Consider the following 26719-nt stretch of genomic DNA (forward strand, 5'->3'; position numbering starts at 1 on the left):
CATTGGGCGGCGATCTAGCCCTCTCATCTCTCTATGGTGCTCCAGTCCTCCACCACTGGGCGGCGCTGTGCCGTACACGGAGCCGCTCTAGCCGTCGCATCTCTCTATGGTGCTGCAGTCCTCCAGCACTGGGCGGCGCTCTAGCTCTCTCATCTCTCTATGGTGCTACAGTCCTCCACCACTGGGCGGCGCTCTAGCACTCTCATCTCTCTATGGTGCTCCAGTCTTCCACCACTGGGCGGCGCTGTGCCGTACACGGAGCCGCTCTAGCCCTCTCATCTCTCTATGGTGCTGCAGTCCTCCAGGTCTGGGCGGCGCTTTAGCCCTCTCATCTCTCTATGGTGCTCCAGTCCTCCACCACTGGGCGGCGCTGTGCCGTACACGGAGCCGCTCTAGCCGTCGCATCTCTCTATGGTGCTGCAGTCCTCCAGCACTAGGAGCCGCCCTTCTTCTCTATGTCACTCCTCGCGCTGTGGTAACACAGGGCGTCTTGTCTATCCCGGAGCTCTGCCTCTCGGGGCCGCTCTGCACGATGCCGCACTCTATGGTCAGTAACATCACGTGGTGCCTGAGAGGAGCCTGAGATACAGCAAAGTGTGAGTAGGAGAGACGCGTGATACCTGTATCTATATACACCCCATAGAGATATATATATATATATACACACACACAAACAAGATAGATATATACACCCCATAGAGATACATACATCCCCCCCCATAGACTGCTCTATATGGCTATATATATATTTGCTCTTCTGTGCTTGGCTGTGACATTGTGTTTTCTTTCTCTCTGATACAATGTGTGCAGTGTCCAATGTTTCGTTACATTTGGGCTTTGGGGGCACACAGCAGGATCACGACCCCCAGGGAGGTGGGGCACACAGCAGGACCAGGACACCGGGGGTGGGGGGCACACAGCAGGACCAGGACACCGGGGGTGGGGGGCACACAGCAGGACCAGGACACCGGGGGTGGGGGGCACACAGCAGGACCAGGACACCGGGGGTGGGGGGCACACAGCAGGACCAGGACACCGGGGGTGGGGGGCACACAGCAGGACCAGGACACCGGGGGTGGGGGGCACACAGCAGGACCAGGACACCGGGGGTGGGGGGCACACAGCAGGACCAGGACACCGGGGGTGGGGGGCACACAGCAGGACCAGGACACCGGGGGTGGGGGGCACACAGCAGGACCAGGACACCGGGGGTGGGGGGCACACAGCAGGACCAGGACACCGGGGGTGGGGGGCACACAGCAGGACCAGGACACCGGGGGTGGGGGGCACACAGCAGGACCAGGACACCGGGGGTGGGGGGCACACAGCAGGACCAGGACACCGGGGGTGGGGGGCACACAGCAGGACCAGGACACCGGGGGTGGGGGGCACACAGCAGGACCAGGACACCGGGGGTGGGGGGCACACAGCAGGACCAGGACACCGGGGGTAGGGGGCACACAGCAGGACCAGGACACCGGGGGTGGGGGGCACACAGCAGGACCAGGACACCGGGGGTGGGGGGCACACAGCAGGACCAGGACACCGGGGGTGGGGGGCACACAGCAGGACCAGGACACCGGGGGTGGGGGCACACAGCAGGACCAGGACACCGGGGGTGGGGGCACACAGCAGGACCAGGACACCGGGGGTGGGGGCACGCGACAGGACCAGGACACCGGGGGTGGGGGCATGCGACAGGACCACGACACCCGGGGGGGGGGCATGCGACAGGACCACGACACCCGGGGGGGGGCATGCGACAGGACCACGACACCCGGGGGGGGGGGGGGCATGCGACAGGACCACGACACCCGGGGGGGGGGGCATGCGACAGGACCACGACACCCGGGGGGGGGGCATGCGACAGGACCACGACACCCGGGGGGGGGCATGCGACAGGACCACGACACCCGGGGGGGGGCATGCGACAGGACCACGACACCCGGGGGGGGGGCATGCGACAGGACCACGACACCCGGGGGGGGGCATGCGACAGGACCACGACACCCGGGGGGGGGCATGCGACAGGACCAGGACACCGGGGGTGGGGGCATGCGACAGGACCACGACACCCGGGGGGGGGGGCATGCGACAGGACCACGACACCCGGGGGGGGGCATGCGACAGGACCACGACACCCGGGGGGGGGCATGCGACAGGACCACGACACCCAGGGGGGGGGGCATGCGACAGGACCACGACACCCGGGGGGGCACGCGGCAGGACCACGACACCGGGGGGGGGGGGCATGCGACAGGACCAGGCCACCGGGGCGGGGGGACACATGGCGGGACCACGACATCTTGGGGAGCAATGACAGGAAATGGTGAAAAGCTTTACATGAACTGATGACAATAACCCCTCACCCTGGGGTCCCCGCAGTCACCCCTGGCTCTCTGACCCTATAGATGTAACAGTACATAAGCTGAGAGCCGCCTCACACTAGAAGGTGACTACAATAGAATCTAGTGCCTCACAGGTGACGCGTCTTCTCCTTCACATCCAGAATCGTTGTAAAATCTGGTTGTAGAGTTTTCTAGCAGATCCCCCGCACTGCGCCCCTAAAAATATACTTACAGTATAATGTCACCTGGATAACACAATTTCCCACACTACTTCTAAAGAATCTACATACGAAACCCCTCTGTGCCCCCAACATATGAAAAATTGCATTATTAACCCCAAGTATATTAGTCCCTGCATAGATAATACTGTACCATGTGTGCCCCGCCCCCTCCCCCCGTGCTCGGAGATCTCCGCCAGCTCCATAGAGAGTGATGGGGCAGAACAGTCATGTGCCGGCGTCTCCTCCATTACTGTGGCGGAGCGATGGGCTCTGACGGAGGTAGGTGGTCTCTGGGGGCCTCGGCACCCCCACTAATCAGCAGGGTAGGTCTTATCCTATGGGAAGGGTCTGACGGAGGTAGGTGGTCTCTGGGGGTCTCGGCACCCCCACTAATCAGCAGGGTAGGTCTTATCCTATGGGAAGGGTCTGACGGAGGTAGGTGGTCTCTGGGGGTCTCTGCACCCCCACTAATCAGCAGGGTAGTTCTTATCCTATGGGAAGGGTCTGACGGAGGTAGGTGGTCTCTGGGGGCCTCGGCACCCCCACTAATCAGCAGGGTAGGTCTTATCCCATGGGCAGGGTCTGACGGAGGTAGGTGGTCTCTGGGGGTCTCGGCACCCCCACTAATCAGCAGGGTAGGTCTTATCCCATGGAAGGGGTCTGATGGAGGTAGGTGGTCTCTGGGGGCCTCGGCACCCCCACTAATCAGCAGGGTAGGTCTTATCCCATGGGCAGGGTCTGACGGAGGTAGGTGGTCTCTGGGGGTCTCGGCACCCCCACTAATCAGCAGGGTAGGTCTTATCCCATGGGCAGGGTCTGACGGAGGTAGGTGGTCTCTGGGGGTCTCGGCACCCCCACTAATCAGCAGGGTAGGTCTTATCCTATGGGAAGGGTCTGACGGAGGTAGGTGGTCTCTGGGGGTCTCGGCACCCCCACTAATCAGCAGGGTAGGTCTTATCCTATGGGAAGGGTCTGACGGAGGTAGGTGGTCTCTGGGGGTCTCGGCACCCCCACTAATCAGCAGGGTAGGTCTTATCCCATGGGCAGGGTCTGACGGAGGTAGGTGGTCTCTGGGGGTCTCGGCACCCCCACTAATCAGCAGGGTAGGTCTTATCCCATGGAAGGGGTCTGATGGAGGTAGGTGGTCTCTGGGGGCCTCGGCACCCCCACTAATCAGCAGGGTAGGTCTTATCCCATGGGCAGGGTCTGACGGAGGTAGGTGGTCTCTGGGGGTCTCGGCACACCCACTAATCAGCAGGGTAGGTCTTATCCCATGGGCAGGGTCTGACGGAGGTAGGTGGTCTCTGGGGGTCTCGGCACCCCCACTAATCAGCAGGGTAGGTCTTATCCCTATGGGCAGGGTCTGACGGAGGTAGGTGGTCTCTGGGGGTCTCGGCACCCCCACTAATCAGCAGGGTAGGTCTTATCCCATGGGCAGGGTCTGACGGAGGTAGGTGGTCTCTGGGGGTCTCGGCACCCCCACTAATCAGCAGGGTAGGTCTTATCCTATGGGCAGGGTCTGACGGAGGTAGGTGGTCTCTGGGGGTCTCGGCACCCCAACTAATCAGCAGGGTAGGTCTTATCCCATGGGCAGGGTCTGACGGAGGTAGGTGGTCTCTGGGGGTCTCGGCACCCCCACTAATCAGCAGGGTAGGTCTTATCCTATGGGCAGGGTCTGACGGAGGTAGGTGGTCTCTGGGGGTCTCGGCACCCCCACTAATCAGCAGGGTAGGTCTTATCCCATGGGCAGGGTCTGACGGAGGTAGGTGGTCTCTGGGGGTCTCGGCACCCCCACTAATCAGCAGGGTAGGTCTTATCCCATGGGCAGGGTCTGACGGAGGTAGGTGGTCTCTGGGGGTCTCGGCACCCCCACTAATCAGCAGGGTAGGTCTTATCCTATGGGCAGGGTCTGACGGAGGTAGGTGGTCTCTGGGGGTCTCGGCACCCCCACTAATCAGCAGGTTAGGTCTTATCCCATGGGCAGGGTCTGACGGAGGTAGGTGGTCTCTGGGGGTCTCGGCACCCCCACTAATCAGCAGGGTAGGTCTTATCCTATGGGCAGGGTCTGACGGAGGTAGGTGGTCTCTGGGGGTCTCGGCACCCCAACTAATCAGCAGGGTAGGTCTTATCCCATGGGCAGGGTCTGACGGAGGTAGGTGGTCTCTGGGGGTCTCGGCACCCCAACTAATCAGCAGGGTAGGTCTTATCCCATGGGCAGGGTCTGACGGAGGTAGGTGGTCTCTGGGGGTCTCAGCACCCCCACTAATCAGCAGGGTAGGTCTTATCTTATGGGCAGGGTCTGACGGAGGTAGTTGGTCTCTGGGGGTCTCAGCACCCCCACTAATCAGCAGGGTAGGTCTTATACTATGGGCAGGGTCTGACGGAGGTAGGTGGTCTCTGGGGGTCTCAGCACCCCCACTAATCAGCAGGGTAGGTCTTATCCTATGGGCAGGGTCTGATGGAGGTAGGTGGTCTCTGGGGGTCTCGGCACCCCCACTAATCAGCAGGGTAGGTCTTATCCTATGGGCAGGGTCTGACGGAGGTAGGTGGTCTCTGGGGGTCTCGGCACCCCCACTAATCAGCAGGGTAGGTCTTATCCTATGGGCAGGGTCTGACGGAGGTAGGTGGTCTCTGGGGGTCTCGGCACCCCCACTAATCAGCAGGGTAGGTCTTATCTTATGGGCAGGGTCTGACGGAGGTAGGTGGTCTCTGGGGGTCTCGGCACCCCCACTAATCAGCAGGGTAGGTCTTATCCCATGGGCAGGGTCTGACGGAGGTAGGTGGTCTCTGGGGGTCTCGGCACCCCCACTAATCAGCAGGGTAGGTCTTATCTTATGGGCAGGGTCTGACGGAGGTAGGTGGTCTCTGGGGGTCTCGGCACCCCCACTAATCAGCAGGTTAGGTCTTATCCCATGGGCAGGGTCTGACGGAGGTAGGTGGTCTCTGGGGGTCTCGGCACCCCCACTAATCAGCAGGGTAGGTCTTATCCCATGGGCAGGGTCTGACGGAGGTAGGTGGTCTCTGGGGGTCTCGGCACCCCCACTAATCAGCAGGGTAGGTCTTATCCTATGGGCAGGGTCTGACGGAGGTAGGTGGTCTCTGGGGGTCTCAGCACCCCCACTAATCAGCAGGGTAGGTCTTATACTATGGGCAGGGTCTGACGGAGGTAGGTGGTCTCTGGGGGTCTCGGCACCCCCACTAATCAGCAGGGTAGGTCTTATCCCATGGGCAGGGTCTGACGGAGGTAGGTGGTCTCTGGGGGTCTCGGCACCCCCACTAATCAGCAGGGTAGGTCTTATCCTATGGGCAGGGTCTGACGGAGGTTTCTGATTTCTGATGTTTTTCTGGTGGTCGCCACTTAACCCCCCCCCCCCCCCCTCAGTACAATCACCATGGTAACACACCACCCCCCACGTGATCACTTACCCCCCCCCCCCCCCAGCTCAGTACAATCACCATGGTAACACATCACGTCGCTCTTTATACCTGGATGAGGGCTGGTTTTTTGCTGGACTTGCGCTTTACATCAGGAAAGTTTCTGTATTTTACGTTTTTTTGATGACTTTTTCTTGCATTTTATTTGGGATGAAATTGGTGACAGTCAGAATGATGGTGCGGGTATAACACTTCTCTCCCTGCAGCGATCGCACTGACCACCACATGTAAAGGGATAAGACCCCCCTGGGGCTCACTCTGACCCCGACACCCCGGGATTCCCCATCCCGCTGCAGAGCCGCACTAGTACTGCGCCGGGCGCTAAGGTGTTTAACGTCAATATAGACACGCCCTGCACAATCCATGCACACGCCCGCCCCCGCTATGCACACCCCCCGCCCCCTATGCGCACCCCCCGCCCCCTATGCACACGCCCCACCCCCTATGCGCAGCCTCCACCCCCTATGCACACCCCCGCCCCCTATGCACACCCCCGCCCCCTATGCACACCCCGCCCCCTATGCACACCCCCGCCCCCTATGCGCAGCCCCCGCCCCCTATGCGCACCCCCGCCCCCTATGCGCACCCCCGCCCCCTATGCGCAGCCCCCGCCCCCTATGCGCAGCCCCCGCCCCCTATGCGCAGCCCCCGCCCCCTATGCGCAGCCCCCGCCCCCTATGCGCAGCCCCCGCCCCCTATGCGCAGCCCCCGCCCCCTATGCGCACCCCCGCCCCCTATGCGCAGCCCCCGCCCCCTATGCGCAGCCCCCGCCCCCTATGCGCAGCCCCCGCCCCCTATGCGCAGCCCCCGCCCCCTATGCGCAGCCCCCGCCCCCTATGCGCAGCCCCCGCCCCCTATGCGCAGCCCCCGCCCCCTATGCGCAGCCCCCGCCCCCTATGCGCAGCCCCCGCCCCCTATGCGCAGCCCCCGCCCCCTATGCGCACGCCCCGCCCCCTATGCGCAGCCCCCACCCCCTATGCACACCTCCGCCCCCTATTTAATAGCAGATGTGTGCGGTTAGGGTGGAGTAACAATGTATAGGGGGATTATGTCGTCACTATAATCTGTACATTGTGTCCATAGACTGGGACATCCCGGAGGTGCTGTGTTCTGCTCCAGTGGGGGGCGCCGTCTCCCCTGGTCACCGCGGTTCTGACCCGTATTTTTGGATCTGCAGTGATGGGAGAAGTCGTCATGTTTGAGACGTGTGAATGGAACAATGAAGGAGAAGAGCGAAGCCCGAGCCCAGGGATGGAGAAGAGGAGGAGCAAGAGCGGGACTGAGGAGAAGGTACAAGGGGCAGTTATACAAGTATTACCCCCCCCCCCCACCCCGGGGTCATGCAGGACGCTCCCCACTACACTACACCAGTGCATGCTGGGAGGCCTTACCAGGGGCAGGGGCCATGGGCAGCGGGTGTGTGGGGTGAGACCGCCCGATGCTGGGGGTATGTCCGGCCTGTTCTATAGCCCCGGGGGTGTACAGGGGGTATGTCCGGCCTGTTCTATAGCCCCGGGGGTGTACAGGGGGTATGTCCGGCCTGTTCTATAGCCCCGGGGGTGTACGGGGGGTATGTCCGGCCTGTTCTATAGCCCCGGGGGGTGTACGGGGGGTATGTCCGGCCTGTTCTATAGCCCCGGGGGGTGTACAGGGGGTATGTCCGGCCTGTTCTATATCCCCGGGGGGTGTACGGGGGGTATGTCCGGCCTGTTCTATAGCCCCGGGGGTGTACGGGGGGTATGTCCGGCCTGTTCTATAGCCCCGGGGGGTGTACAGGGGGTAAGTCCGGCCTGTTCTATAGCCCCGGGGGGTGTACGGGGGGTATGTCCGGCCTGTTCTATAGCCCCGGGGGTGTACAGGGGGTATGTCCGGCCTGTTCTATAGCCCCGGGGGTGTACAGGGGGTATGTCTGGCCTGTTCTATAGCCCCGGGGGTGTACGGGGGGTATGTCCGGCCTGTTCTATAGCCCCGGGGGTGTACAGGGGGTATGTCCGGCCTGTTCTATAGCCCCGGGGGTGTACAGGGGGTATGTCCGGCCTGTTCTATAGCCCCGGGGGTGTACGGGGGGTATGTCCGGCCTGTTCTATAGCCCCGGGGGGTGTACGGGGGGTATGTCCGGCCTGTTCTATAGCCCCGGGGGGTGTACAGGGGGTATGTCCGGCCTGTTCTATATCCCCGGGGGGTGTACGGGGGGTATGTCCGGCCTGTTCTATAGCCCCGGGGGTGTACGGGGGGTATGTCCGGCCTGTTCTATAGCCCCGGGGGGTGTACAGGGGGTAAGTCCGGCCTGTTCTATAGCCCCGGGGGGTGTACGGGGGGTATGTCCGGCCTGTTCTATAGCCCCGGGGGGTATGTCCGGCCTGTTCTATAGCCCCGGGGGTGTACAGGGGGTATGTCCGGCCTGTTCTATAGCCCCGGGGGTGTACGGGGGGTATGTCCGGCCTGTTCTATAGCCCCGGGGGAGTACGGGGGGTATGTCTGGCCTGTTCTATAGCCCCGGGGGTGTACGGGGGGTATGTCTGGCCTGTTCTATAGCCCCGGGGGTGTACGGATGGTATGTCCGGCCTGTTCTATAGCCCCGGGGGTGTACAGGGGGTATGTCCGGCCTGTTCTATAGCCCCGGGGGTGTACAGGGGTATGTCCGGCCTGTTCTATAGCCCCGGGGGGTGTACGGGGGGTATGTCCGGCCTGTTCTATAGCCCCGGGGAGGTGTACAGGGGGTATGTCCGGCCTGTTCTATAGCCCCGGGGGTGTACAGGGGGTATGTCTGGCCTGTTCTATAGCCCCGGGGGTGTACGGGGGGTATGTCTGGCCTGTTCTATAGCCCCGGGGGTGTACGGGGGGTATGTCTGGCCTGTTCTATAGCCCCGGGGGTGTACGGGGGGTATGTCTGGCCTGTTCTATAGCCCCGGGGGTGTACGGGGGGTATGTCTGGCCTGTTCTATAGCCCCGGGGGTGTACGGGGGGTATGTCTGGCCTGTTCTATAGCCCCGGGGGTGTACGGGGGGTATGTCCGGCCTGTTCTATAGCCCCGGGGGTGTACAGGGGGTATGTCCGGCCTGTTCTATAGCCCCGGGGGTGTACAGGGGGTATGTCCGGCCTGTTCTATAGCCCCGGGGGTGTACGGGGGGTATGTCCGGCCTGTTCTATAACCCCGGGGGGGGGGGACAGGGGGTATGTCCGGCCTGTTCTATAGCCCCGGGGGGGGGGGACAGGGGGTATGTCCGGCCTGTTCTATAGCCCCGGGGGTGTACAGGGGGTATGTCCGGCCTGTTCTATAGCCCCGGGGGGTATGTCCGGCCTGTTCTATAGCCCCGGGGGTGTACAGGGGGTATGTCCGGCCTGTTCTATAGCCCCGGGGGGGGGACAGGGGGTATGTCCAGCCTGTTCTATAGCCCCGGGGGTGTACAGGGGGTATGTCCGGCCTGTTCTATAGCCCCGGGGTTGTACGGGGGGTATGTCCGGCCTGTTCTATAGCCCCGGGGGGGTGTACGGGGGGTATGTCCGGCCTGTTCTATAGCCCCGGGGGGTATGTCCGGCCTGTTCTATAGCCCCGGGGGTGTACAGGGGGTATGTCCGGCCTGTTCTATAGCCCCGGGGGGTGTACGGGGGGTATGTCTGGCCTGTTCTATAGCCCCGGGGGTGTACGGGGGGTATGTCTGGCCTGTTCTATAGCCCCGGGGGTGTACAGGGGGTATGTCCGGCCTGTTCTATAGCCCCGGATGGTATGTCTGGCCTGTTCTATAGCCCCGGGGGTGTACAGGGGGTATGTCCGGCCTGTTCTATAGCCCCGGGGGTGTACAGGGGGTATGTCCGGCCTGTTCTATAGCCCCGGGGTGTACAGGGGGTATGTCCGGCCTGTTCTATAGCCCCGGGTTGTACAGGGGGTATGTCCGGCCTGTTCTATAGCCCCGGGGGGTATGTCCGGCCTGTTCTATAGCCCCGGGGGGTATGTCCGGCCTGTTCTATAGCCCCGGGGTTGTACAGGGGGTATGTCCGGCCTGTTCTATAGCCCCGGGGGTTGTACAGGGGGTATGTCCGGCCTGTTCTATAGCCCCGGGGGGTGTACAGGGGGTATGTCCGGCCTGTTCTATAGCCCCGGGGGTGTACGGGGGGTATGTCCGGCCTGTTCTATAGCCCCGGGGGTGTACGGGGGGTATGTCCGGCCTGTTCTATAGCCCCGGGGTGTACAGGGGGTATGTCCGGCCTGTTCTATAGCCCCGGGGGGTGTACAGGGGGCATGTCCGGCCTGTTCTATAGCCCCGGGGGGTATGTCCGGCCTGTTCTATAGCCCCGGGGTTGTACAGGGGGTATGTCCGGCCTGTTCTATAGCCCCGGGGTTGTACAGGGGGTATGTCCGGCCTGTTCTATAGCCCCGGGGGGTGTACAGGGGGTATGTCCGGCCTGTTCTATAGCCCCGGGGGTGTACGGGGGGTATGTCCGGCCTGTTCTATAGCCCCGGGGGTGTACGGGGGGTATGTCCGGCCTGTTCTATAGCCCCGGGGGTGTACGGGGGGTATGTCCGGCCTGTTCTATAGCCCCGGGGGTGTACAGGGGGTATGTCCGGCCTGTTCTCTAGCCCCGGGGTGTACAGGGGGTATGTCCGGCCTGTTCTATAGCCCCGGGGGTGTACGGGGGGTATGTCCGGCCTGTTCTATAGCCCCGGGGGTGTACGGGGGGTATGTCCGGCCTGTTCTATAGCCCCGGGGGTGTACAGGGGTATGTCCGGCCTGTTCTATAGCCCCGGGGGGTATGTCCGGCCTGTTCTATAGCCCCGGGGGGTGTACGGGGGTATGTCCGGCCTGTTCTATAGCCCCGGGGGGTATGTCCGGCCTGTTCTATAGCCCCGGGGGGTATGTCCGGCCTGTTCTATAGCTCCGGGGGTGTACGGGGGGTATGTCCGGCCTGTTCTATATCCCCGGGGGGTGTACAGGGGGTATGTCCGGCCTGTTCTATAGCCCCGGGGGTGTACAGGGGGTATGTCCGGCCTGTTCTATAGCCCCGGGGGTGTACAGGGGGTATGTCCGGCCTGTTCTATAGCCCCGGGGGTGTACAGGGGGTATGTCCGGCCTGTTCTATAGCCCCGGGGGTGTACAGGGGGTATGTCCGGCCTGTTCTATAGCCCCGGGGGTGTACGGGGGGTATGTCCGGCCTGTTCTATAGCCCCGGGGGTGTACGGGGGGTATGTCCGGCCTGTTCTATAGCCCCGGGGGTGTACAGGGGGTATGTCCGGCCTGTTCTATAGCCCCGGGGGTGTACGGGGGGTATGTCCGGCCTGTTCTATAGCCCCGGGGGGTGTACAGGGGGTATGTCCGGCCTGTTCTATAGCCCCGGGGGGTGTACAGGGGGTATGTCTGGCCTGTTCTATAGCCCCGGGGGTGTACGGGGGGTATGTCCGGCCTGTTCTATAGCCCCGGGGGTGTACGGGGGGTATGTCCGGCCTGTTCTATAGCCCCGGGGGTGTACAGGGGGTATGTCCGGCCTGTTCTATAGCCCCGGGGGGTATGTCCGGCCTGTTCTATAGCCCCGGGGGTGTACAGGGGGTATGTCCGGCCTGTTCTATAGCCCCGGGTGGTATGTCCGGCCTGTTCTATAGCCCCGGGGGTGTACAGGGGGTATGTCCGGCCTGTTCTATAGCCCCGGGGGTGTACAGGGGGTATGTCCGGCCTGTTCTATAGCCCCGGGGGTGTACAGGGGGTATGTCCGGCCTGTTCTATAGCCCCGGGGGGTGTACAGGGGGGGTCTTCCGGCTGTAGATGTCACATGACTGTAAGGGTTTCCTTTCTGTATCCGCAGGGGTCGGGCAGCAGGAAGCAGAAACTGAAGAGGAATCAGCAGCTCCTGGAGGTTCTCCGCTCACTCAGCACCCCGAGCACCCTGCACCCCGACCTCCCCCAACACCCGGACCCCACAGCACCCAAGAGACTGAAGAAAGCCAAGCCCCGCGCATCATCCACAGGTTTATTACCCATAGTAGTAATGCTCTGCAGGAGGACTGTGTGTGATGGCTCCTCCTGGGTGGTAATACTCTGCAGGAGGACTGTCTGTGATGGCTCCTCCTGGGTGGTAATGCTCTGCAGGAGGACTGTGTGTGATGGCTCCTCCTGGGTGGTAATGCTCTGCAGGAGGACTGTGTGTGATGGCTCCTCCTGGGTGGTAATAATCTGCAGGAGGACTGTGTGTGATGGCTCCTCCTGGGTGGTAATACTCTGCAGGAGGACTGTGTGTGATGGCTCGTCCTGGGTGGTAATGCTCTGCAGGAGGACTGTGTGTGATGGCTCCTCCTGGGTGGTAATACTCTGCAGGAGGACTGTGTGTGATGCCTCCTCCTGGGTGGTAATAATCTGCAGGAGGACTTTGTGTGATGGCTCCTCCTGGGTGGTAATACTCTGCAGGAGGACTGTGTGTGATGGCTCCTCCTGGGTGGTAATACTCTGCAGGAGGACTGTGTGTGATGGCTCCTCCTGGGTGGTAATACTCTGCAGGAGGACTGTGTGTGATGGCTCCTCCTGGGTGGTAATGCTCTGCAGGAGGACTGTGTGTGATGGCTCCTCCTGGGTGGTAATGCTCTGCAGGAGGACTGTGTGTGATGGCTCCTCCTGGGTGGTAATGCTCTGCAGGAGGACTGTGTGTGATGCCTCCTCCCTGGGTGGTAATACTCTGCAGGAGGACTGTGTGTGATGGCTCCTCCTGGGTGGTAATACTCTGCAGGAGGACTGTGTGTGATGGCTCCTCCTGGGTGGTAATGCTCTGCAGGAGGACTGTGTGTGATGGCTCCTCCTGGGTGGTAATACTCTGCAGGAGGACTGTGTGTGATGGCTCCTCCTGGGTGGTAATGCTCTGCAGGAGGACTGTGTGTGATGGCTCCTTCTGGGTGGTAATGCTCTGCAGGAGGACTGTGTGTGATGCCTCCTCCCTGGGTGGTAATACTCTGCAGGAGGACTGTGTGTGATGCCTCCTTTATATATTGGGGTGCACTGATCTCCCCTTCTCTCTTCAGATGTCCTGAACCCTGAAGCCCCTCCCCCTGAGGCCCCCCCGCAGTCTGCAGAGCGCCCCTCAGAGGCCTCAGAGCGATTGTCTCGCAGACAGTGGAAGAACAAGCAGAAGAATAAGAGGAAGAATCGCAACAAGTTCAAGGATGTGACAGAAGAAGAGGGGGCGGGGGCCACAGGTCAGGGGGCGGGGGCCACAGGTCGGGGCGCGGGGGAGAAGAATCCTGGAAATCACAGAGACTGTAAGATGTCTGGGGGAGGGGATGCTCCGCCCACCTCGGGGGGCTCTGCACAGAATCGGCAGCATGCAGGGGGGCGGCAGACATCAGATGAGACGTGTCAGCAGGATGGAGACTCCCGGGTCACGCAGCAGCCTGAGGCGGACACTTCTGCGGAGCTGCGCTCCCGTATGCAGCAGCGGCTGACCCGCGCTCGTTTCCGCTACATCAATGAGCAGCTGTACACGAGGCACAGCCAGGAGGCGGCGCAGCTCTTCCAGGAGGACCCCGAGGCTTTCAGCATCTACCACAGCGGCTTCTCCCAGCAGCTCCAGCGCTGGCCGCTCAACCCCATCACCCAGATCATCAAATACATCAAGAACAGGTGAGTGCGCCCCCCAGTGGTGGTCCTGCCCTCCCCCGGGGTATCTCTGGTGTCACCCCCCGCTGCTGTCTTCCAGGCCGCCCTCTCTGGTCATCGCTGACTTTGGCTGTGGAGACGCCCTCCTAGCGCGGAGCGTGAGGAACATCGTCCATTCCTTCGACCTCGTGGCTCTGAATGATCGCGTCACGGTGTGCGACATGGCCGAGGTAAGTGTGTACCTACCCCTGACTCAGGCGTGGTTGGTGGCTCAGGCGTGGCTGGTGGCTCAGGCGTGGCTGGTGGCTCAGGCGTGGCTGCTGGGTCACGGTGTGTGACATGGCCAAGGTAAGTGTGTACCTACCCCCGGCGGGTGGCTGAGCCAGGTTGGTGGCTCTGACCATGGCTCTGTTCTCAGGTTCCGCTGCCGGACGGGTCGGTTGATGTCGCCGTCTTTTGTCTCTCGTTGATGGGGAAGAATCTCAGCGACTTCCTCCGGGAGGCAAATAGAGTCCTGAAGACGAGGTAAGTCCCACACGGGTCTCTGCCGCCTCTAACGCTCTCTCCCCCGTCTCTGCCGCCTCTAACGCTCTCTCCCCCGTCTCTGCCGCCTCTAACGCTCTCTCCCCCGTCTCTGCCGCCTCTAACGCTCTCTCCCCCGTCTCTGCCGCCTCTAACGCTCTCTCCCCCGTCTCTGCCGCCTCTAACGCTCTCTCCCCCGTCTCTGCCGCCTCTAACGCTCTCTCCCCCGTCTCTGCCGCCTCTAACGCTCTCTCCCCCGTCTCTGCCGCCTCTAACGCTCTCTCCCCCGTCTCTGCCGCCTCTAACGCTCTCTCCCCCGTCTCTGCCGCCTCTAACGCTCTCTCCCCCGTCTCTGCCGCCTCTAACGCTCTCTCCCCCGTCTCTGCCGCCTCTAACGCTCTCTCCCCCGTCTCTGCCGCCTCTAACGCTCTCTCCCCCGTCTCTGCCGCCTCTAACGCTCTCTCCCCCGTCTCTGCCGCCTCTAACGCTCTCTCTCCCGTCTCACAGTGGGGTGTTGCTCGTCGCTGAGGTGAGCAGTCGATTTGATGACATTAGACAGTTCCTTCAAGCAATGTCACATTTGGGCTTCAAAAGCGTCAATAAGGTGAGAGCGCGAGACCCAGGCGGTGAGACGTCCTCACCTCGCGCTGCTGCGCTCTCTGCAGTCGGCTGGGGCAGGTACATTGCAGCTTTTCCTGTCCTCTGTTCTCCGTGTTACTCACTGATTGTCTCTTGTCCTCAGAATGTGGAGAATTCGCATTTCTACCTCTTTGAGTTCAGTAAGTCGGGCCGCGCACGAGACGCCTCCAGACACGCGGGACTGCAGCTCAAGCCGTGTCTGTACAAGAAGAGATGAGGGCCCCCCCACATCACTGGGCCCTGCTGGATCCGCCCCGCCCCCCCCACACACACACACACATACATCACCGGGCCCTGCAGGATCCGGGGCCTCCCCCCACATCACCGGGCCCTGCAGGATTCGGGGCCTCCCCCCACATCACCGGGCCCTGCAGGATCCGGGGCCCCTGATCTTCCTCTGTATAATAAATTGCATTCTGGAGCCATTCTTGTGTCCTGTGTGGTCTCCATCCAGCGCTGTCAGGACTAATGCCTGGAGACCTTAAGTGTTGGGTCCTTAGGACGGCTTAATGTTCCTCTCCTGCTCCCCTCCATGGGCACCTGGTACCATGTGATCGCAGTATCTGGACCTGTGCAGGGAACATCATGGAACGTCTGAGCATTTCCTTGATGGGCTGCGTGTGTGCCCACGCCGAGGAGAGTGGGGCGGCATATTGAAACCATAGTGGGGGACAAGTGTGTGTGCGATCATGGGCAAGGGGGGGGGCCCTGTGTCGCTGAAGAAGCTGATCTGTGGTTGTGTGCTACCATGAGGAGGGGGACCATAATGGGAGGCTGAATACGACGTCTGTCTCCCATCTCCTGATGGTAACTTATTGTCATTGACCTTTCTGGTTTTGTGGCCACAAGCCCTGAAATATCTGCAGTTTCCGGCTCCAGCCCAGGAGTTTATGATTATGATTGCGACGTGGTCATGGAGGAGGCCGTGGTGGGCGGCGCTGGTTGTTGGGAGGGTCCTGTCGCCTCCGGCTCTATCTGGACGGGTGTTTAGTCACACACTGAGGCTCATGGACCCGAGACTCTGCATCTGCCCGGGCGGCCCCTTCCTCCTGCCTAGTTTGTCTATAGGAGTCACTTTCCGATCCTTTGTGCTCAGCCTAAGCCTCGCTGTAATCGGGGCCGTGCGTGTTGTAAGAGCGTGGAGAACGTGGTGGCAGATGCATCATAGCAAATCATCAATAGTCCTGATGATAAATGACCATAAGTCAGAACAACGATGGATGGGGAGGATCTCGTAGATCCATAGTGTCTTAGTCGTTGGTCTAAGATGGAGACCACGGGGTTCACTACTAAAGAGATTGAAAAGAATCTGAAGAGAGGATCCTGTTTCTGGATCTTTTAAACATAAATATCCAGTTGCTGAAGACGATGCAGAGATTTACAAGAAGTACAAGAAGGTGACTGCTCGTAAGATCAGGCCTAGGTGTAAGGGAGGGAGCCTCTCACAGCCAGGACTTGTAGATGAGACCTCATCCTTCCTCCAAGCAGCCAATGTGACCGATGTGTCGTCTGATCCAGTCACCAAGAACAACCAGAAGATGGTCCAGATCGGGCCATACAGCTCTAAAAGGGATTCGTTAGACTTATGTCTCACCACGGAGAATATCTCCGACCCTAGAACCTTCAGCTCATGGACTTTCATGTATGAACCGTTCTTGAAGGTCAGACCATCTTTTTTGTTAGTAGTTCCCCAATTTCTCAAAAAATCAAAAGGTAATAATTTTATTTTGTGCAAATCCCAAAAATTTAAAAGGAAAGAAAGTTTGGAATACTGGAGGACAGTAATCGAATAGATCGAGACGAGATTCTGATCATTTCTACCGGTTAAGGACAGAAAGCACCGAAGGTAACGACTAGGACAGATCCAGCATCGCTGTAATAATACAAGTTCCTCCAGGATGGAGCATCTGCGGGACGTCTACACGGCCCATCACTGCTCGGCTCCACTCTCTGATATGTACGGCAAGATGCTTCCATTGGTTCACCTTAATAGACCCCTACAGTTTTGCTCCTCTTTTTCTTGGTGATGGTTCTTCCTTCCATGGTAAGAAGTTGCCAGGGTGAAGTATTCAATCTCTTGTGACTCCCTGTCCCTTTAATGGTGAAATAATGGCCACTGAATGACCGGGACGTCCAGGCTGCCTCGTGTTAGTGATGTCATTGTTGTCTCTCTGATGTCACAGTAAACTGAGGGCATAAACACCGCGCTGGCTCCATGCACTGGGGGAGACTTTGGTGGGGAGTGGGAGGAGCAGCAGGGGGCTCTTCATCTGCTGCAGGTGGTCTGCAGGACCCTCCCCCATGTACAACGGGCAGAGGTACAGGGACTTTGGAGGCTGGCATTGTGTGGCACTGCTGGCGGCTGGCACTACAGAGACGTGTACAGCCGGGAGGGCGCAGAGCTGCGGGGAAAGGGTCTCTTGTAGTAAATCCAGACGGGTGTCCCAAAGTGCGTGGCACAGATGTACCCCAACCAGAGAGACCCCCACAGGGGGCAGCTGGGGCGATGTTCTCCCGGACACCTGCCAAAGAAAAAACAGGACACGTCGTTATACAGTGTGATTAATAGTGGGGTGGTCGCACAAGGTGTTCATTTTACAATGTGTACCTTATAGGTGCCCATTACAAGGTGTAGGGAGCAGTGGGGGGGGGGGGGTCTCTAAGTGATTATTACACAGTGTAGGGAGCAGTGAGGGGGTCTCTATTATACAGTGTAGGGAGCAGCGACAATGCTGAGGATGTTAGCAGTAAGTACCTCTACTCTTAGTTGGTAGCTCTCCAGATCCCGGTGCTCCTCCAGTGCTTGCTCTAGCAGGAGGCTATGGAAGAGGCCGCTTGGTCGCTGGAAGACGTTCAAGTTGTAGCTGACATTGAGTGGAGAAGTCTGTGTCACATACGTGGAGAGAAGCCTGTGGCGCAGGTGAAGGTTCTGGATCCACGTCTGTAGGGTCATAGGAGAGGCCGGAGAGTAGACTTTCCACCTTCGTGGCAGCAGCTCTGCGCTCAGCTCTTTCCGGACCTCCTCACACCTTTGGCAGAGACAGGAAGAAGCAGCGTCTCTTGCCTCATTGATGGCCTCCCGCAGCAGATTCTGCAGCAGCCTCCACTCACCCAGGAGGTAACGCCGCAGAGGCTGCTCATGAGCGGTGGCTGTCGGTGGATTCTCCTCAGCAGATGGAGCCTGTACATGAGCGTCTGCTCCTGCCACCTGTGGACCCTCGAGCTCCAGCAGAAAATCTAGGCACTGCCTGATTGTCGTGGCTACCACCGAGGTTCTGGGGCTACTGGAAGACAATGTTCTCCTCCAGAAGTCATCATGTGAAAATGAGCATTGCCCAGAAGGAGCTCTATGATCCTCTGCCCTAGTGGGGCTGATTGTCCAGATGTCCTGAGTGATGAGAAGGTCAGAGAAAACCTTGCGCCCGGACATATTGGTGGTCACATTCTTCAGACCCTCACACAGGCCCAGAGCTGCGGGGTCCTTCATAGAGAGCAACCTCTGCAGTGACAGGGTGACTCCATGCAACCCAGAGCCTGAAATACACAAAAGAAAATTGTCACAAGAACCGCTGACTGGATAGTGAGTGCAGCTCTGAAGTATAATACAGGATAAGTAATGTCATGTATGTACACAGTGACTGCACCAGCAGCAGAATAGTGAGTGCAGCTCTGGAGTATAATACAGGATGTAACTCAGGATCAGTACAGGATAAGTAATGCCATGTATGTACACAGTGACTGCACCAGCAGCAGAATAGTGACTGCAGCTCTGGGGTATAATACAGGATGTAACTCAGGATCAGTACAGGATAAGTAATGTCATGTATGTACACAGTGACTGCACCAGCAGCAGAATAGTGAGTGCAGCTCTGCAGTATAATACAGGATGTAACTCAGGATCAGTACAGGATAAGTAATGTCATGTATGTATGCAGTGACTGCACCAGCAGCAGAATAGTGAGTGCAGCTCTGGGGTATAATACAGGATGTAACTCAGGATCAGTACAGGATAAGTAATGTCATGTATGTACACAGTGACTGCACCAGCAGCAGAATAGTGAGTGCAGCTCTGGGGTATAATACAGGATGTAACTCAGGATCAGTACAGGATAAGTAATGTCATGTATGTACACAGTGACTGCACCAGCAGCAGAATAGTGAGTGCAGCTCTGGGGTATAATACAGGATGTAACTCAGGATCAGTACAGGATAAGTAATGTCATGTATGTACACAGTGACTGCACCAGCAGCAGAATAGTGAGTGCAGCTCTGGGGTATAATACAGGATGTAACTCAGGATCAGTACAGGATAAGTCATGTCATGTATGTACACAGTGACTGCACCAGCAGCAGAATAGTGAGTGCAGCTCTGGGGTATAATACAGGATGTAACTCAGGATCAGTACAGGATAAGTAATGTCATGCATGTACAGTGACTGCACCAGCAGCAGAATAGTGAGTGCAGCTCTGGGGTATAATACAGGATGTAACTCAGGATCAGTACAGGATAAGTAATGTCATGTATGTACACAGTGACTGCACCAGCAGCAGAATAGTGAGTGCAGCTCTGGGGGTATAATACAGGATGTAACTCAGGATCAGTACAGGATAAGTAATGTCATGCATGTACAGTGACTGCACCAGCAGCAGAATAGTGAGTGCAGCTCTGGGGTATAATACAGGATGTAACTCAGGATCAGTACAGGATAAGTAATGTCATGTATGTACACAGTGACTGCACCAGCAGCAGAATAGTGAGTGCAGCTCTGGGGTATAATACAGGATAAGTAATGTCATGCATGTACAGTGACTGCACCAGCAGCAGAATAGTGAGTGCAGCGCTGTTAGTAAAGGTAGTGGTCATGTGAAGCTGCTGTGTGTTTGTGCTCCTAAGCTCTGAAGAAAGATCGGCCACCCAGGGCCTGCTCTCTCCTCTCCCACAGAGGGGATGAGTGAGGGAACCGAATCCCAGGTTTCTACTTCCTAGACCATCCAGGCGGGGTCAGGAGAGAACAGCAATTGGCTGGCACAGTGCAGGACTCGGGAATGTTCCACCAGGAGTAGCAGCAATGCATATCCTACTCCCTCGGGTCTGTTGTTAAGTGAAGAAACCAGAAACGGGATGTCCACATCAGTGTGGGCGAGAGCCGTCCTTCCAGGGTGCACACGGCGAGCGCTCGTGGGGGGGCAGTCTGACCACGCAGGGGGAAGGGCAGTGCAGAGACCACAGTCTCCGGTCCAGAGAAGACCATCAGGAGGCTCTGAGAGAAAAGAACCACACCGCACAAAGAAAGCGAAGGTGAAAGATGACCAATGGCATTTATAGATAAAAAGGAGAGACACCTGCTGGCCTGCAGTAAGAAGACTAGGGGGGGACACCTTGTTTAGGGGGGCCCGTGACATCAGCAGTCAGGAAGAGGCTCTCATGGTGCGGATCTTGGAACATGGAGAACTTTTCTTTTGGAGAAAAACAACTAGAGGAGGCACCAGCCTGAATTATCTACATCTCCCTCCCTGTGTCCCCTCAGCCGGCCGCAGGGTCGCCCGTTGCCAAACCTAGCCTGAGATCTGCTGTGGAGCCAGCACAAAGGTTCAGTGAAATGACAAAATCGGGTAGGGAGGCGCTGGTCTCCGCCTCTGCTGTCATTGTTGGCTACTTTTTCCAGAGGGATCGGGGGATAGTTGAACAAAAATCCTCTAGGTCTTTTTGAGTATTTCCAGCCTCCCCTCCTTCTCATCTCAGGGCTTTTGGGAAGCAAAAAAATCTCTTTGGGGTGATTTTTGAATTACTGACACGTTGGAAATTCTTTCTTCCTGTCAGAAGCTTTTTCCAGGTTTTTCTCTAGCGTAGTCCCGAACAGGCACTTTTGGAAGCCACGTCTCCATTCCAGATTTTTAGCCATATGGATCTTCTAGAGGAATTGGTTAAGACTCTCTGCAAGATCTTCAGCCTTAAGCCATGCACGGAAGCATCCGCTTGGTAGGCCGAGGCCTTCTGAGTTGCCATGACATTACAGCAAAGCTTCCCTCGGGGCACCTTCTTTTATCTTCTCTTCCGTCGGAGTGGGCCACATAAGGAGAGATCTAGCCACACAGGTAGCTGCAATATCAGGCTTGTACGCTGCCGACGAAGCCTCCCAGAATCTCCAGCGTCATCGCACGGTAACGCAGATTTCTTTAATATTTTAGTAATAGTTACATCAATAGGTGACTTGTTGTTCTTTTTGTTCTTCAATCTCCATCGTGGACCCAATTAGTTATACCAGATGGTCTGCGTCTTCCACTGGGAACGAGGGTCTTTCTGCATCCTCTTGTTCTGAATATGATAACGAACTACCGGTAGACACATTGGGGCAGATTTACTTACCCGTCCCTTGCATGATCCCTGCTGTGCGTTGTCCGACGATCATGGACTCCAGCGCGATTCACTAAGATCGTGCGCCCGATATCCTGCATGTGTCGTTTCCCCGCTCAGGTCCCCGGAGTTCACCTTCTTCTTCCTGGTGCATGTAAGTGCATTGTCCGTGTATAATGCGCTGTGCGGGGAGTCACTAAGATCGTGCGCCCGATATCCTGCATGTGTCACTTCCCCGCTCAGGTCCCTGGAGTTCACCTTCCTCTTCCTGGTGCATGTAAGTGCATTGTCCGTGTATAATGCGCTGTGCAGGAAGTCACTAAGATCCTGCACCCGATATCCTGCATGTGTGGCTTCCCCGCTCAGGTCCCTGGAGTTCACCTTCTTCTTCCTGGTGCATGTAAGTGCATTGTCCATGTATAATGCGCTGTGCGGGGAGTGACTAAGATCCTTCCCCCGATATCCTGCATGTGTCACTTCCCCGCTCAGGTCCCTGGAGTTCACCTTCTTCTTCCTGGTGCATTTAAGTGCATTGTCCGTGTATAATGCGCTGTGCGGGGAGTCACTAAGATCCTGCCCCCGATATCCTGCATGTGTCTCTTCCCCGCTCAGGTCCCTGGAGTTCACCTTCTTCTTCCTGGTGCATTTAAGTGCATTGTCCGTGTATAATGTGCTGTGCGGGGAGTCACTAAGATCCTGCACCTGATATCCTGCATGTGTCACTTCCCCGCTCAGGTCCCAGGAGTTCACCTTCTTCTTCCTGGTGCATGTAAGTGCATTGTCCGTGTATAATGCGCTGTGCGGGGAGTCACTAAGATCCTGCGCCGATATCCTGCATGTGTCGCTTCCCCGCTCAGGTCCCGGAGTTCACCTTCTTCTTCCTGGTGTATGTAAGTGCAGTGTCCGTGTATAATGCGCTGTGCGGGGAGTCACTAAGATCCTGCGCCCGATATCCTGCATGTGTCTCTTCCCCGCTCAGGTCCCCGGAGTTCACCTTCTTCTTCCTGGTGCATGTAAGTGCATTGTCCGTGTATAATGCGCTGTGCGGGGAGTCACTAAGATGGTGCGCCCGATATCCTGCATGTGTCGCTTCCCCGCTCAGGTCCCTGGAGTTCACCTTCTTCTTCCTGGTGCATGTAAGTGCATTGTCCGTGTATAATGCGCTGTGCGGGGAGTCACTAAGATCCCGCCCCCGATATCCTGCATGTGTCTCTTCCCCGCTCAGGTCCCCAGAGTTCACCTTCTTCTTCCTGGTGCATCGCGTGCACCACAATCCACTTTTAAATGCAACGCAAAACGGTAATCGTTGGAATATCCAATGTTTGTGCGGTCCACGGACCCTTAGTAAATGAGCCCCATTAAACTCATTCTCTGAATCAGACACACAGAAGTACAAGGAGAGGAAAAAGTAGATGACCCTCTTGACGCTTTTTTCATGGAACTACCGACCTCTTCAGCTACATTTGACCCCAATCAAATCCATAAGAGAAGTTTCCTGTGGGACCGAACACGACTCAAGCAGGTTTCTCATAGGAGGACGGTAGAGTAAATCTGCAAATCCTACAGGCCTGATTTTTAGACTTTCTAGTAACTTTTCTACTTATAGCTTGCTCTATGAAAATACAAGAACACAGGACGGGCCTCAGTAACAAAAATCAGCCGTTATAAGGGCCGTACTCACCGCTACCACAATTCACCCTGTATCTCACACCATGGGGCACATTTACTTACCCGGTCCATTCGCGTTCCAGCGGCGGCTTCTCCGCTCTGGATTCGGGTCCGGCCGGGATTTAATAAGGTAGTTCTTCCGCCGTCCACCAGGTGGCGCTGCTGCGCTGAAAGTAAACTCATCGCGCCGGAATGCACCGAGCTGGACCAGGTGAAGGTAAGCGGTCCTTATGCGACACAATTCGGTTTTTAAATTCAGGGGCTTGTCCGAATAATTCGGGTTGCTCGAAAACCACGCCCCCTATTTGTGGCGCACGGAAGCTGGTGCGCGCGCGACACAATCCAAACCCGTGCGCCACAATCCCGGGGCAATTCAAGGAAACTCGGCGCAAATCGGAAATATTCGGGTAACACATCGGGAAAACGCGATTCGGGCCCTTAGTAAATGACCCCCCATATGTTCATCGCCAGAATCTACCGGATTTCTCTGATCATGCAGAAAGGTGGAATAGATCAGCGACACAATAACGTCTCACCAAGAAGCGGTCCAATACACAGCGGACGTATCAGCTCTAGCATAAAGGTGCACATGAGCGCACACAGGATGATAACCAGCACGAGGAGACATACAGGCGGAGGCAGCAGCACTAGCATCCTGAGCTCGGTTGGGAGCGTGGACAGCCCACAAACCCGTGAGCGAGGACTTTTAAGTCACGTGGTACATTGTGGGGCAGACAACTTCCGGATTCTGCCGGGAAAGGGTGCCGCCAGCTCTGATCAGCTCAGAAAAGAGGTGCCGCCTAGAAGAGGTCCTCCCCCGCTCCAGCACACATCCGGCCCAATGCTCCGAAACGGCCCCCAACCGGGTAAGGCACAATAGAAGGAGACCTGGATGGGAGACCAGAGAACTCCCACCGGAGGAATCTTCAGTGATCCTTACTAAGGACCCCACTGGGTCTCCCACAGGGACAGGAAACCATACTGCAGTGGAGAAGGAGGTACACTTTTTTTATGGGCCGAGTTTCCATTCCTTGGGGGAGGACCCCTCTATCCCGTGGTGCTGTCGTGGTGAGGGGGTAAGATGAAGTCAGCCTGACGACTGAAGGGCTCGCTCTCAAGAAATCACCAGCTTTCCCCTGCATAGAAAACCTTCAGCCAATTGACAATGAGTTTCCCGCTCTTCTGAGGTTGGGTCAAGTGTTCGCCAATGTTGTCCTCTGAGCCCACTGCTATATGTGTTTCTTTAGGAGGGCTGATCGTGGCACATTAGTGACAGTCGGGATGAACTAGGTGGCACTGGAAGCCGCAGGGTGGTCGCTTATGCTGACAATGTCACTGTTTTTGTGTCCTGCAGAGGGGAGGCGCAATGGGTGATGTCAGAGGTTGACCGCTACTCAGAGGCTTCTGGGTCCAAGATCAATCAGGATAAGTGTGAGAGTCTCTGGCTGGGAGAGGGAGGTCCAGGCTTTGATCACCCGGACACTCTTCCAGGACTCTGCCAAAGTTCTGAGCATTTAATTTGGCCAGGGGGATTACCCCATGCAACACTGGGACGGCAGGCTTAAGATCGCCGCCCAGAAGGTGGACCAGTGGAAGGGTTGGTCTTTGACCCTCAGGTAAAGGGTGAACCTGATCAAAACTTACCTGCTCCTGCAGCTGTGGGACGTTATTAATGGATGTGGTTTATTTTATGCTATGTTTGTTACCTTTTTTTAATGTGAGGTGTGAATGGTGCTGGACCAGCACGTAACACTGTGTACGATGTGACACTTACCTGAGCCACCCCCTGCCACCAGGGCTGACATCACATGGGATAGACCTCTGCCGCTCCCATGATGAGGTTCTTGAAGACAATGCTGGGCCACAGCCGTGACACTCCGGACGTCGTCCTCTTCCAGGATGTGACCCCCATATATAATGGCCCCTGTAAGAAGAGTAGAGAATAGATACCTGGGACGGGTGATGCATGTCCCCCCCTTCTGACCCTATAATCCGGCTATTACCTGTGATGAAGGGCAGCGCTTGGTCCCAGTCCTTACATTGCGCCATGACTGTCCGCACAGCCTGCAGAGCGTTCCTCAGATCCTTCTGCCTCCTGTGGAGAGGACGCAGCGCTGGTTACCCACATGTGCACAACAGCCGGGGGTCTGGGGTCTTGCCCCCTTCACATGAGCGAGCACTCACCAGCAGTATGTATGGCGCTGTACATAGGGGCTGTACTCCTGTCTGAGGAGCAGGACACTGTGAAGAATCAGTAACCGCAGAGTAAGGGGGTTCTTCTCCCCCAAATCCTCCACCACGTCCAAACAGCTTCGAAGAAGAAAATCACGGAGGGTGAAGCGTAGCGCACAGGGGGCAAAGCGGGGTCCGCAACGCAAGGCAACTTCAAGAGAGAACAATACCAGGGTCATGGAAGGAGGGGGTGCAGAAAGATGGACAGACTGGGTACAGACTAGACTTCTAGCAGGGAGGACTGAGAGATGAGAAATGGGGTGCAGAGCAATGGAAAGAAGGGGTGCAGAGGACACTGGAGGAAGTGGGTACAGGACTATGGAAAGAAGGGGTGCAGAGGACACTGGAGGAAGTGGGTACACAACTATGGAAAGAAGGGGTGCAGAGGACACTGGAAGGAGATGGTACAGAGCAATGGAAAGAAGGGGTGCAGAGGACACTGGAGGAAGTGGGTACAGGACTATGGAAAGAAGGGGTGCAGAGGACACTGGAGGAAGTGGGTACAGAACTATGGAAAGAAGGGGTGCAGAGGACACTGGAGGAAGTGGGTACAGAACTATGGAAAGAAGGGGTGCAGAGGACACTGGAGGAAGTGGGTACAGGACTATGGAAAGAAGGGGTGCAGAGGACACTGGAGGAAGTGGGTACAGGACTATGGAAAGAAGGGGTGCAGAGGACACTGGAGGAAGTGGGTACACAACTAGGGAAAGAAGGGGTGCAGAGGACACTGGAAGGAGATGGTACAGAGCAATGGAAAGAAGGGGTGCAGAGGACACTGGAAGGAGATGGTACAGAGCAATGGAAAGAAGGGGTGCAGAGGACACTGGAGGAAGTGGGTACAGGACTATGGAAAGAAGGGGTGCAGAGGACACTGGAGGAAATGGGTACACAACTATGGAAAGAAGGGGTGCAGAGGACACTGGTCGAAGTGGGTACAGGACTATGGAAAGAAGGGGTGCAGAGGACAATGGAGGAAGTGGGTACAGAACTATGGAAAGAAGGGGTGCAGAGGACACTGGAAGGAGATGGTACAGAGCAATGGAAAGAAGGGGTGCAGAGGACACTGGAGGAAGTGGGTACAGAACTAGGGAAAGAAGGGGTGCAGAGGACACTGGAGGAAGTGGGTACAGAACTATGGAAAGAAGGGGTGCAGAGGACACTGGTGGAAGTGGGTACAGGACTATGGAAAGAAGGGGTGCAGAGGACACTGGAAGGAGATGGTACAGAGCAATGGAAAGAAGGGGTGCAGAGGACACTGGAGGAAGTGGGTACAGAACTATGGAAAGAAGGGGTGCAGAGGACACTGGAGGAAGTGGGTACAGAACTATGGAAAGAAGGGGTGCAGAGAACACTGGAGGAAGTGGGTACAGGACTATGGAAAGAAGGGGCGCAGAGGACACTGGAGGAAGTGGGTACAGAACTATGGAAAGAAGGGGTGCAGAGGACACTGGAAGGAGATGGTACAGAGCAATGGAAAGAAGGGGTGCAGAGGACACTGGAGGAAGTGGGTACAGAACTATGGAAAGAAGGGGTGCAGAGGACACTGGAGGAAGTGGGTACAGGACTATGGAAAGAAGGGGTGCAGAGGACACTGGAAGGAGATGGTACAGAGCTATGGAAAGAAGGGGTGCAGAGGACACTGGAGGAAGTGGGTACACAACTATGGAAAGAAGGGGTGCAGAGGACACTGGAGGAAGTGGGTACAGAACTATGGAAAGAAGGGGT

General features: G+C 57.6%; 2 protein-coding genes across 3 annotated transcripts in view; one reads left to right on the forward strand and one right to left on the reverse strand.

Annotated features, from left to right (window-relative positions):
• The first annotated feature begins 420 nt into the window (after positions 1 to 420).
• Positions 421 to 15164, forward strand: RRP8 (ribosomal RNA processing 8). Of its 2 annotated transcripts, none has more exons than XM_072133563.1 (8): positions 421 to 596; positions 7088 to 7294; positions 11801 to 11963; positions 13005 to 13602; positions 13679 to 13808; positions 13997 to 14103; positions 14608 to 14704; positions 14843 to 15164. In XM_072133563.1, the coding sequence occupies exons 2-8, from the start codon at positions 7184 to 7186 to the stop codon at positions 14954 to 14956; spliced, it is 1320 nt and encodes a 439-aa protein (XP_071989664.1). In that variant the 5' UTR covers positions 421 to 596; positions 7088 to 7183; the 3' UTR covers positions 14957 to 15164. The 2 variants fall into 2 exon arrangements, with proteins under 2 accessions (XP_071989664.1, XP_071989663.1); XM_072133562.1 differs by having other exon boundaries at positions 7182 to 7294.
• Positions 15165 to 16436: 1272 nt separating this feature from the next.
• The window catches only part of DNHD1 (dynein heavy chain domain 1), a 140745-nt gene continuing 130462 nt past the window's right edge, over positions 16437 to 26719 (reverse strand). The window contains exons 39-43 of the mRNA XM_072133564.1: positions 24947 to 25145; positions 24766 to 24857; positions 24537 to 24686; positions 17495 to 18273; positions 16437 to 17261 (exon numbers count right to left, since the gene is read on the reverse strand). Coding sequence (XP_071989665.1) covers positions 16917 to 17261; positions 17495 to 18273; positions 24537 to 24686; positions 24766 to 24857; positions 24947 to 25145 — 1565 coding nt within the window. The 3' untranslated portion in view covers positions 16437 to 16916. The remainder of the gene's footprint in view (positions 17262 to 17494; positions 18274 to 24536; positions 24687 to 24765; positions 24858 to 24946; positions 25146 to 26719) is intronic.

Source organism: Engystomops pustulosus, chromosome 2 (genome assembly GCF_040894005.1).
Source record: "Engystomops pustulosus chromosome 2, aEngPut4.maternal, whole genome shotgun sequence".
NCBI classification, from domain to species: Eukaryota; Metazoa; Chordata; class Amphibia; order Anura; family Leptodactylidae; genus Engystomops; species Engystomops pustulosus.

What these genes read in the sequence shown, in the direction of transcription:
- RRP8 (XM_072133563.1), top strand. Translation starts at nt 7,184, where the DNA reads ATGGGAGAAGTCGTCATGTTTGAGACGTGTGAATGGAACAATGAAGGA. An exon ending in ATCAAATACATCAAGAACAG is followed by an intron (nt 13,603 to 13,678) that starts GTGAGTGCGCCC and finishes GCTGTCTTCCAG; the next exon opens with GCCGCCCTCTCTGGTCATCG. An exon ending in CGGTGTGCGACATGGCCGAG is followed by an intron (nt 13,809 to 13,996) that starts GTAAGTGTGTAC and finishes CTCTGTTCTCAG; the next exon opens with GTTCCGCTGCCGGACGGGTC.